The 15,119-nt window shown below is 38.7% G+C and overlaps 1 protein-coding gene across 1 annotated transcript; it reads right to left on the minus strand.

The window, feature by feature from the left end:
- Positions 1–11,050: 11,050 nt before the first annotated feature.
- Positions 11,051–15,119, minus strand: LOC136667979 (serine protease 1-like). Its single transcript, XM_066645176.1, has 5 exons — positions 15,026–15,119; positions 14,638–14,830; positions 13,510–13,751; positions 11,716–11,861; positions 11,051–11,358 (listed from the first exon to the last, which is right to left on the minus strand). Exons 1-5 carry the CDS (start codon positions 15,066–15,068, stop codon positions 11,161–11,163), a joined length of 822 nt encoding a protein of 273 aa, XP_066501273.1. The 5' UTR covers positions 15,069–15,119; the 3' UTR covers positions 11,051–11,160.

A 15,119-nucleotide genomic window follows, 5' to 3' on the forward strand; every position in this document is an offset into this window, starting at 1 on the left:
TTGTCCACTGTGAAAATCAAGGTTATTGAGAGCCACGAGTGGTCATGTTGCCACAATGCAAGCATTTTCTAATTTTGCCAGAGAAACAATATGCCTGGCAGGCAACTTTTTTTTGTCATCTACCACCTACTTTGCAGGGGGAACTTGCTGCTCTACTGAGAACTGCACGATATTCAGGCACCTTAAAATCACTCCAGCAGTACCTGGGGACCCCTAACGGGTTAATAGAAATAGAATAGAATAGCTATCTTTATCGAATTTGAAACTAACGCCTACACTGCAACCTATTTTTAATAGTGTGTTGTGTGAATGTGAAAGAAGGTATCGTTGGTGAAAACGTACACACAAACACATTTATCAGAAGTCCTAAAAACAGATAAAGAAAACTAATTCAAACAAATGAGACAAAAATATTAAGACTAATTTATATATTGAGTAAAATTACCCAGTATTATATGCACTATATTCTGAACCCATCCAAATAACTGGTTTTTGTTTTGAACTGTTTTCTTTTACTTCTTTGGCCACAGGTGTATAAAAACAAGCACCTAGACATGCAGACTGCTTCTACAAGCATTTTTTAAAGAATGGTTCACTCTCAGGAGCTCTGTGAATTCCAGCATGGTACAGTGATAGGATGCCACCTGTGCAACAAGTCGTCATGAAATTTCCTCACTACTAAATATTCCACAGTTAACCTTTAGTGGTATTATAACAACGTGGAAGTGACTGGGAATGACAGCAACTCTAAGACATAAGCCACATAAAATTTGGGGTCAGCAGATGCTGAGGTGCATTATGTGCATAGGTCACCAAATTTCTGTAGAGTCAATTGTTAAAGACCTTCAAACTTTATGTAGATTCATGGAATGTGTTTCCATGGCAAAGCAGCTGCATCCAAGCTTTACATCACAAAGCACAAAGTGTCAGATGCAGTGGCATAAAGCACACCGCCACCAGCTAGACATGTTCTCTGAAGTGACGAATCACACTTCTCCATCTGGGTTTGGCGGTTGCCAGGAAAAGGGTACTTGTTTGACGGCAAGTGTAAAATTTGGTGGGGATTATGGTGTAGGGTTGTTTCTAAGGAGTTGGGCTCTGCCCCTTGGTTTCAGTAACAGGAACACTTAATTCCTCAGAATACCAAAAGATTTTTGATAATTTCATGTTGCCAAATCTGTGGGAACAGTTTGAGGATGGCCCCTTCCTGTTCCAACATGACTGCGCACCAGTGCACAAAGCAAGGTCCATAAAGATATGGATGAGTGAGTTTGGTGAGGAAGAAATTGATTGGCTTGCATCTCAACCTGACAGAACACCTTTGGAATGAATTAGAACAGAGATTTGTGTCTGACCTCACAAATGTGCTTCTGGTAGAATGGTCCCATAAACGCACTCCTAAACCTTGTGAAAAGCCTTCCCAGAAGATTTGAAGCCATTACAGCTGCAAAGGTGGGCTCACATTAAAGTAATGCCTATGGATCAGTGGTTGCCAACCAAGATAAATAATGGTTGCTAGGGATGCACTGGGAAAAATACCACTTTTTCCCATCCATTACTGGTATTTCATGTTCAATTATATGCCAATACTGAGTAACAACTCAAACTATCTTAACTACTTTATCGATGTCTATAAATCCAGATATTTATATTGCTATACTTACAGATTGAAATTTGTTAAAGAAGTGTTCTGTATCGCTAATAAGATATAATAAGCTTGAATTAACAACATTTACTTCTTTATTAACTGCACGTAATTTTTTTTTTTAAATGTATGAGCCATTAAAAAAAAAAAAACTTAAATCCACATTGCAGTAACAAGTACAAGTAGGAAGGCATAATCCCAGCTAGCAAGATAGATCTGGGCCGATTCTGGCTCAGGCTCGGTGCTGTCGGCTGGCTGCCACCTCAGCGTGAAGCGTGCCGTCTCACCCTGCATCTGGCCCAATTCCAACTGCACATTGGCACTGTCAACTGGCTATGACTCTGCATGAATGTGGTACCCTGCATCTGGCCCAATTCCGACTGCACGTTGGCACTATCGGCTGGCGAGGTGATAGCTATTGCAGTTAGCACACTAAACTGATCAGAGCATTTTATTAAATACTTCATATTAATTGTATGTGAATAAACATGAATATGAATGCAAATATGAATGTGGCACCCTGAACCTGGCCCAATTCTGGCTGCACCTTGGTACTGTCGGCTGGCTGTGATTTTGCGTGAATGCGGCACCCTGCATCTGGCACAATTCCGACTGCACGTTGGCACTGTCGGCTGGCGAGGCGATTGCCATTGCAGTTAGCACACTACACTGAAAAGACAATGCTTGTAACTGTCTGGAAAACGATGTAAAAAATGTCAAATAAACAGAATCATTATTTTAACTTGTTAAATGCCATATAGTTATAGGTAAGCTTTGTTAATATTGTAATATTTTAGAAAATTGATGTAATGACTGAGACACAAATGACAGAAATTATGATAAATACGGTTAATATGGAGACAGTGCAGTTAACATGTTGTGCTGAAGGGAGGAAATTGTTATTGAAGATGACTGGACTGGAATGACAACTTTAAAATTAATTAATTCTGGATGAGGACGATGAAGATTCGTGCTCTTTTCTGTGTTCGCGGTGCACAAGCAGCTTTCACCGGCCTCAGGGAACAGCTTCATCACATATGTATTTAAAAATATAAGGTTAAATTTAAATACTTAAGTATTTTTGTATCGCCCAACTGTAGTTTACATCGTTAATGTTATGTACAAACCGGATTCCAAAAAAGTTGGGACATTAAACAAATTGTGAATAAAAACTGAATGCAATGATGTGGAGGTGCCAACATTCAATATTTTATTCAGAATAGAAGACAAATCACAGATCAAAAGATTAAACTGAGAGAATGTATCATTTTAAGGGAAAAATGTTTCAAAATTTTATGGCGTCAACAAATCCCAAAAAAGTTGGAACAAGGCCATTTTTTTACCACTGTGTGGCAACACCCCCTTCTTCTTACAGCACTCAATAGACGTCTGGGGACAGAGGAGACCAGTTTCTCAAGTTTAGAAAAAGGAATGCTCTCCCATTCATGTCTAATGCAGGCCTCTAACTGTTCAATCGTCTTGGGCCTTCTTTGTCGCACCTTCCTCTTTATGATGCACCAAATGTTCTCTATAGGTGAAAGATCTGGACTGCAGGCTGCCATTTCAGTCCCCGGATCCTTCTCCTACGTAGCCATGATGTAGTGATTGCTGCAGAATGTGGTCTGGCATTATCTTGTTGAAAAATGCAGGGTCTTCCCTGAAAGAGATGACGTCTAGATGGGAGCATATGTTGTTCTAGAACCTGAACATAGTTCTCTGCATTAATGGTGCCTTTCCAGACATGCAAGCTGCCCATGCCACAAGCACTCATGTAACCCCATACCATCAGTGATGCAGGCTTCTGAACGGAGCATTGATAACACCTTGGGTTATCCTTGTCCTCTCTGGTCCGGATGACATGGCGTACCAGTGTTCCATAAAGTACTTCAAATCGTGACTCATCTGACCACAGAACAGTCTTCCATTTTGCCAGACTCCATTTTAAAAGAACCCTGGCCCAGTGCAAACGTCTGAGCTTGTGTAGCTTGCTTAGAAATGGCTTCCTCTTTGCACTGTAGAGTTTCAGCTGGCAACGGCGGATGGCACGGTGGATTGTGTTCACTGACAATGCTTTCTGGAAGTATTCCTGAGCCCATTCTGTTATTTCCTTGACAGTGGCATTCCTGTTTGAGGTGCAGTGACACTTAAGGGCCCGGAGATCACGAGCATCCAGTACAGTTTTACGGCCTTGACTCTTACACACAGCAATTGTTTCAGATTCTCTGAATCTTTTGATGATGTTATGCATGGTTGATGATGATAACTTAAAAGTGTTTGCTATTTTACGCTGGGTAACACCATTCTGGTATCGCTGCACTATCTTTCTGCACAACAATGGTGGAATTGGTGATCCTCTTACCATCTTGGCTTCAGAGAGACACTGACACTCTGAGAAGCTCTTTTTATACTCAATCATGTGGTCAATTGACCTAATTAGTGTTAATTGGTCTTCCAGCTGTTCGTTATCTGCTCAATTTCCTTTTTCCAGCCACTTATTGCTACTTGTCCCAACTTTTTTGGGATTTGTTGACACTGTGAAATTTTGAATCAACATATTTTTCCTTTAAAATGTTACATTTACTCAGATTAAACATTTGATCTGTCATCTATGTTTTATTATGATTAAAATATTGACATTTGCCATCTCCACATCATTGTATTCAGTTTTTATTCACAATTTTAGTGTCCCAACTTTTTTGAAATCCGGTTTGTACATTTTTCTATCAATTACTATATGTTACATCTGTGCTAATATTAAATCTTTTTTTTCTCAAACGACAAACTTTAGCTAGGTTAATCTGTTTAACTTTAGGTAGCTCCTTTTTCCCCTGACATAAAAAAACATTTAAATTATATGACAATTGCTCTTATATGAGTATTTTAATTTCAGTAATTATGTGGTTTGATGGCATATGTTACAAGACGATGTGAGCATTATTGTGGGGTTTTATGTCACACAGAACGGCTTCCCTCAGAATTAGAAATAAAAAAAGAAATAAAAATGCTTAAACACATTAAGAATACAAAGTACTAGCTAAGTAAGTTAAAATACATTCTCAATCTCAATGCTCGTTTTTGGTGTAATGTAATGTATGGAAGCAAATATGTCTCATCAGATTTTGAAATATTACCACCTGAATTTGTAACACTGCATTTTTTTGCACTTAAATTATGCAACTGAATTTTGCTGCTTTTGAATTTATGTCTTCAGACTTCCACCTCTGAATATTTTGCTTTGCAATTATGAATTCGCAATTGCTTCGCAATTAATTAATTGAACTCTTGAATTTTCAAGAACAACTTTAATAAATTCAGATAAAAAAAATTTCAAGCTTAAAAAAATACAAACAATATATTTAGAAGTTGCTCAAATTCGATAGGACAAATTCAGATGCCAAAATACGAGTAAAAAAATACGAGTACACATCCTGCATACAAAGGATAAACAATCGATTCTGTCTCCAATCGAACCAACATTCAACCACGATGCTGTAGTTGGCTAATTACTGTTTCTTATTCAGAATTTAAGTTTCACCTTAAATGATGTGCTAGTTGTGGGACTAGAACCCGTAACCCCAAGATCCCCACAATGACAATATTTTAACTCAAAGATTTTACATTCGTGGCTATGTAGAGTTTATTTACAATTAGAGACAGAGAAATTCAGGGTTCAAAATGGCTGTCATGTTTGTGATTCTGTGATGTACCTGGGTGGTTTTTCCCTCATTGTCCATACCCAGATTTTCATGCTTAAACAGCAGAACCATAGTCAAGTTCGAATTATATGCATTGAACAAATAATTTATGGGCACATGCATTGGGAACAGAAGGTTGTTGGTTCAGTCCCCTTGACTGGGAGGAAACTTGTGGCAAGGGAATAAAGGAACGGTACTGTCTTATGCATCAACACCCACAGCTGAGGGGCCTGAGCAAGGCACCTTACCCTTGTTCCCAAGGTGCTGCTTAGGCTGTGTGTGTGTGCGTGTGTCTTTACAGATCATAAGCGTCTGTGTGGACCAGAACATCACTGGATGTGATCCTAGAGGGAAAACAACTTCCAAATTTTTCTTCTGTGCCCAAGTCACTACAAGTGTTAGTCCATTCTTGCTGTGTCCCCTATTTACTTTCTATTCTTTGTCTCAATCCTGACTTCATTTACTGGTTTGTCTCTGTGTTGGTTTTATGTTTAGTTCTCAGTTTTTTTTTTGTTTCTGTGCAGTGTTTGTGTGTGTGTTTTTGTTTTTTCTGATTTAATCTTTGTGTCAAGTTCTTTGTTTTATTTGAGGTATTTACCATTTGCATCAAAAACAAAAATCCAACTAAATCTAGTGGCAGCACTGAGCGTAATCATGGGACACTTTCACTTTCTCTTTCACTGCTGTTATCACTGGAGCTCCTGCCTCTCTTTCACTTTCTCATCCCTCCTTTCACCTCCCTCCTTGTGTGGTTATGGCTGTGTTTTTCTGTTTTAACCTCAGACTGTATCTGTATAGTGAAACTTCTAAACCAAGGACACAAGACTTCAGTGTATTTTCTTTCATTCATTTCTGCTTTATTTAAATATTAATGTAATGACATTTTCTCGTTGTATTGTGCAGATTAAAAATCAGTAATATGTACAAAACATTTCTTACAATATATTACAAATGAACTTTTCCTATTCTATTACAATTATACACTTCGCTAAGCTGTTAAAAAAAAAAAAAAAAAAAAAAAAAATATCATCCTATATTAGTTATTTAGCTCTAGTGTTAGAGGAAATGTGTAAAATTATTTACAGATTCACAATATTTTAACTAAAATATTTTGCAATCATAGCTGTGTAGAGTTAATTTAGAGTTAGATACAGAGATTCAGGCTTCAAAATGGCTGCCGTGTTTGTGATCCTGTAATGTTCCTGGGTAAGCTCACACTCTGCCTCTGTTTAAACACACTACCATCAGCCAGACTCAAGCAGAAATATCTTACCTTAGAATGGTAAAATACTTTCCGTGTGTTAATTTTTTCCTCTGTCAGATTTGTTACATTTTTGGTACACCACTCCCACAGAGGCAGTGGGCTGCTGTCCGCATGGTCGACCACCAACACCGTTTCTAAACAAGCCACGTATCTCCCATCACTCACGAAGAGGGCCACCCACACTATGGGTGGAATTAAAAAAGCCAGACCTTTAAGGATCGATATTTTTAAACTACCCTTCACGCTACGTTGTTCCAGATCTGACCAGAACTCTTCCTTCAGAAGGAAGATTCCAAACATGATGGCAATGACCATGGGCATCGTAAAGTACAGAGCAAAGTAAAGCTCTGTGTATGTGTGTCTACAAGGACACACAAAGTCGTACTCCACCAGTTTCTCCAAAATCACAAGAATGAGGTTCATGAGCATGGTGCTGCTCAGAGGGTTTCCTTTCAGTAGTTCTCTCAATCCCCCAAGTGCCATTTTGCAAGGTGTAGCCAAGCACTAACAGCAGAGAACTGGGCCTGTGAGCATCCAGATCCGCCTTAAGTAGGTATGGATGCCATGTGAAAGAAAAACAGAAAGTGAGAAAGGGGAATCTGTGTGGTCAACAAAAACGTGGGCACAGGATAAAACTACTCTGAGCTGAATTCATGGGAATATTTGGACATGAAGTTTTGTAATCCAGGAAAGACGAGTTCAAACCACTTCTTAGTCTAATCTCGTTCTGAGATAAGAGGTCTAAACTAGATCTAACAGATCTCATCTGGGTCTGGGTTAGGACTAAACTACAGTACTGTGCAAAAATCCTAGTCATTTAAGATTATATACACTGTAAAAAAAATCTGTGGTTGCCAGAATTTTACCGTAAAATATACGGTCACTTTTTTGTCAATCATAAGTTTTACATTTAAGGACTGTTTTGTTTACAGTACATTTCTGTTAAAAAAAACAGATACAAAGAAACATTGTTTTGCCATAAAATTTACATGTAAATTGTGTGACAAATTAGAGAAAGGAGACTGAGATGTAGCCGTATTTAGATAAAGCCAAACTGCATCCTGTATTCAGCCCTTAAAAGGAGATATTGCTGAAAGGACTAAAGAAATGTTCGGTATCTGGGCGCCACACGCGGAACACAGGCTGATAGTGAACTTTCCTGACCAATACACGTCTCGACATAATATGCACAGAAACACACACACACACAGTGATCACCCCAATGCAACCCAAAATCAGTCTCAAAGACAGAAAAAAACAAAGAAACTCTAAAAAATCACAGAAAATATGGAGAAGCAAAGCATGCTGGGAGCTTCCTAATGAGTCTCTGCTCCTCCCAGTCCTTGGACACTTGTACAGTCTCTAATGGTTTGTGTGTTTAACAGAGAAATAATGTATATTTTACAGTAAAGAGATGTAAAAAACTGCATTTTGGCTGATAAAAATATTTACGGTATTTCAATGTTACAGAAACTGTTTTCAAACCTTTTAGAGCTAACAGTCATTTACTGTCATGGTTTTACAGTTTTCCACTGTAAAATTCATCGACATTTTTTACAGTGTATTATTATTATTAAAATTAAATAAAAATTATTATTAAGGATGGTGCTTGTATCATATTTTTGCAATTACAATAAACACCGTAAAAGTGGAAGTATTTTGGTTCTAAACAGTAGTAGCTGTGTTGTGAGTGAGTGTGAAGAACAAAGTGTTGATTGTATGTATTTGTTAAACTAACAGCACACTTGATTTAATAACCTCTAAAACTAGGGACCGTGACCCTGAAATGGAAAAGCGGAAAAGAAGAAGATGAATAAAACTACGGATTGGATGATAACCTCATACTACTGGACTGTCACAAGGAATGATGTGGAAAGGGTTAAACAGCACATTCACACACACACACAGCATCATGACTTAATTCTAATATTAGGGTTTTCTTTAAAGAGTAAATACATTCTTACTGCTGAGATAAATAGATTTTAAAATGTATGTCGGCACAGAACAGTCTAAACTGTGTCTGAGTAATTAAATGTAATTAAACGTTTTACAGCTTTTGTAATTTTGGTAATTTGAGCGTTTCTATTGGTCCATTCATCATGTAATTTTCACACAGTGTGACAAACAGCTGCTGTGTTCAAATGACGTGGTAAACTAAACATCCACAAACATGGAGACTCATGAATTTCTCTGGACTGTGACGATATATATAGAAACAATGCAGCTTCTATCAAGGGAGTCAGACATGATGCTAACAACAAGGCCTTAAAGAAAATGAAAAAAATGACCTAATGTTGGTCAATGTATCAAAGCCTGGATCTATAACATATTTGACGTCTATATCACATCTTTAAACATCCTCTTTATACATTAACTGTACAAAATACACTAGTGTTAAAGAAATGAATACTGTATATTTTTTGTTTAATTAATTAGTTGTCTTCGGAAATGATGCTTAAACAGATTTTTAAAACGTTGTCCATGGGAAACGTCTCTGGCAAGATGCTCTCTGATTTTCACATGGGAACAGAAACACAGCACTTCTGTTGGCTGTGGTTGGCATGTGTGTACGTCTCACGAAAACCCAGCTGTGAAAATGTGATGATGCCGACTGGGTGATTCATTAATAATTCATGAAGTAAAACTCATAATTGAAATGCAATTTTTAATTATTATTATTATTATTATTATTATTATTATTATTATTACTGTAAGATGCGCAAGCCATTTGACACTAATGGAAACAGTTTTGACCCTGAAGTACTCAGTCAGTTGTGCAGTGATCAGCTGAAAATCAGAGAAAGCTTGTGAAATCTCAGAAACCCCAAGATCTTCATCTGGGATTGTTCGTTGACAGAGCAGTTTTGATTTCACTATTGGATCTCACAAGACAGTTTAGCTGCTGAGCTGCTGTATTTCAACACACTCCCAAAACCAAATGAGCACCATGAGACTGTGAGGAGTGTGGTCTTCTCCCTCTGTCTGTGTCGGGCTCCCAGGACTTGCCTTCCAAAGTGTGCCATCATTCAAGTGTAGCCCTCCATTCACTCCCAATCATTTCGAGGTGTCTTTCAAACCAATAATAAATGTATTTGAGTCGTTTCCCATTACGACGTGCCTCTGGTTCTCTTCTACAGAGAATTGCCTTTCTGTCATTTGACCCACAATCTTAAATTTTTTCATAGTTTAAAAATGTAAAACATTTCTTCCACAACAAAGCTAAAGATAATGTGATAAAGCTGTGACCCAAAGCACCGTGCTTTAATGTTTAAGGAAGAAGCTCAGTATAATCGAGAAGCACGGAGATTTGCCCAGCGATGCCCAAAATGGTTTGACAGGCTTCATTTATTCATTCATTGTCTGTAACCGCATATCCAGTTCAGGGTCGCAGTGGATCCAGAACCTACCCAGAATCACTGGACACAAGGCAGGAGCACACCCTGGAGGAGGCACCAGTCCTTCACAAGGTGACACACTCTCACCTACAGACAATTCTGGGTCACAAATCCACCTGCCAAAATGTGTTTTTTTGTTGGTTTTTTTTTCTTTTTTGGATCATGGGAGGAAACCGGAGCATAATATAATAAATATAATAAATAAAGTCATTTCTAACCTGTCAATGGAATACAACAATGCCCAAATCAAAGCAGGTCCTGGACTAACACTCAGCCTGGTTTCAGTTTGTCAGAGAACTTTGTGTAGTGTTGGTTGCGTTGTAATTAAACCTGGTGAGGGGAGGTGTAATAAAAGCCACAGATATATGTTGACAACACAGGAGATTCCCACAAGAGATTAAAAAAATTCCTCAGCAGAAACAGCACCTTACATAAAATCAGCAGGGAATCAAAAATTGGTGATGAACAGTGAATACAACTTTGAGTCCCAGACAAACTACAAAGTCCATAAATGCATCCGTTTACAGATGTGAGTGTGAATGTTATATCAGAGTATTGCACTTTTGCACTTTGAGGAGCCAGAAACTAAGACATTGCTGGCACATCCTTCACAAATATGGTTTTGAAGATCAATTTTCCATGAGTGTTTTGTGACACCTGTCTGTGATGGAGCATCAGTAACAAGTTCTCAGACTTGTATGTATGGCACTGTTTACATTATATAGAACCTATTACTAGAACTGACAGTGCAATATCATAAACCAATGTCATCAAAGAGGTGTGAGAGTGAAGAACCTGTTAAAGGTTTAAAGTTTGACAAACTTTAACAAAGTTATTAGCAAAAATGCTTATTTATGGAATCAAATGTTCCTCCTCTATGGCATCAGTCAAAGCACTTTTATTTTTAATAGAGTGAAGGATGTGAAAAGGAAAGAGAAAGACTTTTTGAGAGGAGGAAAAATCAGAAAGCAAAATAAATACAAACAGGAGGCTAAAGTTTTAGCCACATTTTAAACTTTTGTTTAAGTGAAGAGATTACAGGACATGATACTTTTTTTCTGATATTAGACCTCTGCCTCTGTTGAGAGCTACTTTCTGTGTCCAAAGGTTTGTAGACGGCCTTTGTAGTTTGCCAATTAGTGTTGAGCCTCTCTTCAGTATCTATGACAGCATTTTGTCGATCCACTTCTTGATTGGTTTGGCGCAGATGTCAACAAAAATGAATTTGTCTTCACATGCGTCTCCGTGTCCACTGATGAGAACTCCATACAGGACGTCCACCTTCACCTCCTTGGTCCAGAAAAAGAAATGTGACTTGGAGGTCATCTCTTTCTTCACGAGACCAGACCCAGAGTCGCCCTGTGTTGAGGGACAGGAAGGAAAGAGGTGTGGAGAAGACTGGCCACTGTTTTAAACAAACTCAAGAACACTGACTCTAGATCATCGGAACATATTTTACATCAGATGCTGATACAGTATTTTATTCATTCATTTGAGTGTGTGTCACCCTTCGAAGGACTGGCGCCCCCTCCAGGGTGTGTTCTTGCCTTGTGCCAAGTGTTTCCAGGTAGGTTCCGGACCCACCATAACCCTGAATTGGATAAGCGGTTTCAGACAATGAATGAATGAATGACTGTATGAATATTCATTCTTCTTCTGTATCTGCTCCGTCCTGATTAGGGTTGTGGTGGGTCCAGAGCAGACACAGACTCCTACCTTACAGGCTTGGATTTCTGCTTCATCCACTCCTTCGCCACAGTAGATGTATTTGTACTTCTTATAGCGACTTCCAGACAGGTCTGGACAGTGGTTCTTACTAAGGGTCTTGACCTCCAGACACATCAGGTCCTTCACACCCGGTCCTGCAACAGGTGCTGTGTTAATAAAATGTGCCCTGATCCACAGCACCACAGTCTGGATGTGTTCTACTTCTTGTGATATACTCCTGAACAGTACTAATGGCATCTGTTAGTGCAGAATTTATTACTACGACACCTTTACTTACCCACAATAGAGTACAAAGGTTTGAAACACCTGAGAAAATGAGATAAATAGTTTTTGTTTAAGTAGTAAGAGTATATTTACTCAAAAATAACAAACAGCACCCACCCCCACCAATATCAGAATAAACCCAACCCCATTATTCCAGCAAGTTTGAGTGTGATCACACTCACAACACAGCTACTACTTTTTAGAACAAAAATACTTTTACTGTATTTGTTTTTGTGTTTATTTTAATTATATATAATTTTATACATATTTCTCATATTCATCATCGTTTAGGTACGTAAGACTTCTGAGCATTATTATATTTCAGTGATATCTCTTACAATCACTGCTTCTTACTATTCGGTTACTAATCTACTACAATGATACTATTATACCTAGAATAGTAAATACTACTACTACCTTTACTACTGCGATCTTTACTGCTCCTGCTATTACTACTCAAAGAGCTGCCATCATTACTGCCCAAAGCTGCTACTACTACTACTGCTACTATTACAACTTTTAATACTACTACTACAGCTATTACCACTGTAAACCGCATCTTGACCTGTAGAACATCTACAACAAGAGTAACTTTGTCCCCACTCCCCCCGCCCCCCTCAACTGAGACTCTGTGGTCAAGGGAAGGGCTTTCACTCCCTGAAGGCAAATACAGAGAGGATGAGGAGGAGTTTCATCCCACAAGCCATGCACACTCTGGACTCAATAAAACAATAATATACCCCGAATACACATCACTCACTGGACGTTTTTACCCGATTACCAACCCCCCTCCCCGTCATGATAAAATGATAAAGGACTGATATACCACATATTCTATTCTATGTGCTTTTAATTTATTCAGAATAAAAATGTATAATTTAATTAATTAAATATATAACGTTAAATCAATGTTAAACTTATAACTGACAAAGAAGTTGGCAGTTTGTTCTGTAGCTAATTTCCAAACCATGATATTCATAGCTACAGACGATTTTAGGCTGCTGTGCGCCAAAGCTTAGCATTGCCATTAATGTTCTTATGAAGGACTCATTTCATTAGCAAACTTGACTTTGTGACTTACACATTCCTTTGCAAAATAGCTAGTTATGTCCACCTTCTTCTTTTTTGCTGCCATTCTCACTCGCTTTTGCACCTGAGTCTTACACAGTAAATTTCACATGCATCTGGAAATGTAGCTACAGAGTACTACAGAGAACTTCCTTTAGTTATACTATTATGTTGGTATATATTTCAACATTTTTCATGTTCAGTTGATATGTTTATTCTTAAGCTTCTCTTTGTTAACTTGTTCTTGTCTGCTGTATAAATTTGAGTGGATCTTATTTCTCAAAGCGTCTAACTGCAAGTTGTATGACACTGTATGTGACAAAAATGTTATGATTTGATTTAATTGGTTTGATAATGCTATGTTAATGCCGATGCTTAAAAATATAATAATAATAAAAAAAAAGACAAATCAATATTATTACTACTGACAGCACTGCAGCTGTTTCTCACCTCCTTCTGCAGTGGTGGCCCCACGTCCGGAAACCTGCAGTTCTTCTCCGTCACTCGGGGCCATACAGTCTCCAGCCTGCACCTTCGCAGGAGAGATGTTTTTCACCCGCTCTGGAAGCTTCAGCATCATGATGGGCTCCTCTCTCTTGCTCTTGGCATAAATCCTGATGTCGTTAATGGCAATACGCAGTTGTTTTTTCACAGCCATCCTTGGGTGGCCGCCCAGCTCCACTTTCAATGTGCTGGAGGTAGGAGAACAAAGTAAAAACAACATAAATTAAATAACACATGCACTGTCAGCAAAACTGTCACTGTGGTGGTACATGTCCAGGACCTTTCATTAGAGAACACAACTGTACCGGATTGTGGATTTCATATGCCCCCATTTCACCTTCAGGACTGTTCTTTCAGTTTACACAATTCTGTAATGGATTACAGATTTCCCCCTCCCCTTTTGGAGAAGAGAATGTAAAGAACTTTCGGGAATACAACTAGACTTTAATTATGTTCATTATGATTAATGAAGGATTATTTTGTTGTTGTTTGTTGCCTCATAGTTCATTGAAGAGGCTTGTACAGTAAATATGCTCCCATCTCCCATGTTAAAGGTTTCTAATGTATTTGGGAGTCCCTCTCTGTGTTTGAGCTGTGCTCTGTTCATATTTGGTGTGTGATTGTGTTCAATGTGAAACAGAGTGGGGGATTAACTTAGGTCTGAAACAGTTTTTCTCAGTGTTTACATTCGACATCTGTCTTCTTCACTCAAGTCAAAACACAATCAAACCACAGACACAGTGTTTTTCTATGGTACGAGCTGCTCGGTCCATCTCCATGTTTAGGTTCTCGTCCATGTGTCAAATTGGACAGGGCAGAGTCATGTGACTACAGCGCGGTTACAGGATATATTAAAGAAAATCCGATATAATCAATACAGGCAAGATTACGTCGATTAGATTTTCCGAATGTCAGATTTCTGTTCATTTTTAATTAATTGCCCAGCTCTATGTTCCATTCCCTGCTCAGGTAACCACACCACACAAAATGTCTACGCATGTAACTCAATTAAAGTATCTCTGGATAAAAGGGGCCACTACTAAACCCCTTCAATGTAAATACAAACACACTCACCTGTCTCTTCCATTGTAACATTTTGAGGCCGTGATGACCCACCGATCGTTGATGAGAGTCCCACCGCATGTCGCCCTGGTCCCATCACGAAATTCATTCACCACCCGGACGTGATGGAGACTCTCAGTATCAGGACAGGTGACCGCTGACACTAAACGCTTCTCAACATCCTCAGCACCAGAGGATCCCGCACCTAAGCAGAGGGGAGGGTGGAGGGGGAGCTGAGTTTAAAGAACTCTCCCGGTGTTATATTTTCACTGCAGTTCGCTTTTCCAGGTTGAAGTGCTCCTTACTGTAAAATAGCAGTGTATTCGTATCTGGTGCTCACCTGATAATATCTGGTGTTTTCTCAGTGGTACAAAGAGATGTATTAAAGTCTAAGTCTTACCCACTGTGATCAGACAGAGGAGTAGGAGGCCAGCGTTCCACATGATGAGTCTTCAGGTCCCTCAGCTTCTGGATTTACTCTTGACATCCGAAAC

Source organism: Hoplias malabaricus, chromosome 15, assembly GCF_029633855.1.
Source record: "Hoplias malabaricus isolate fHopMal1 chromosome 15, fHopMal1.hap1, whole genome shotgun sequence".
In the NCBI taxonomy this organism is placed as follows: Eukaryota; Metazoa; Chordata; class Actinopteri; order Characiformes; family Erythrinidae; genus Hoplias; species Hoplias malabaricus.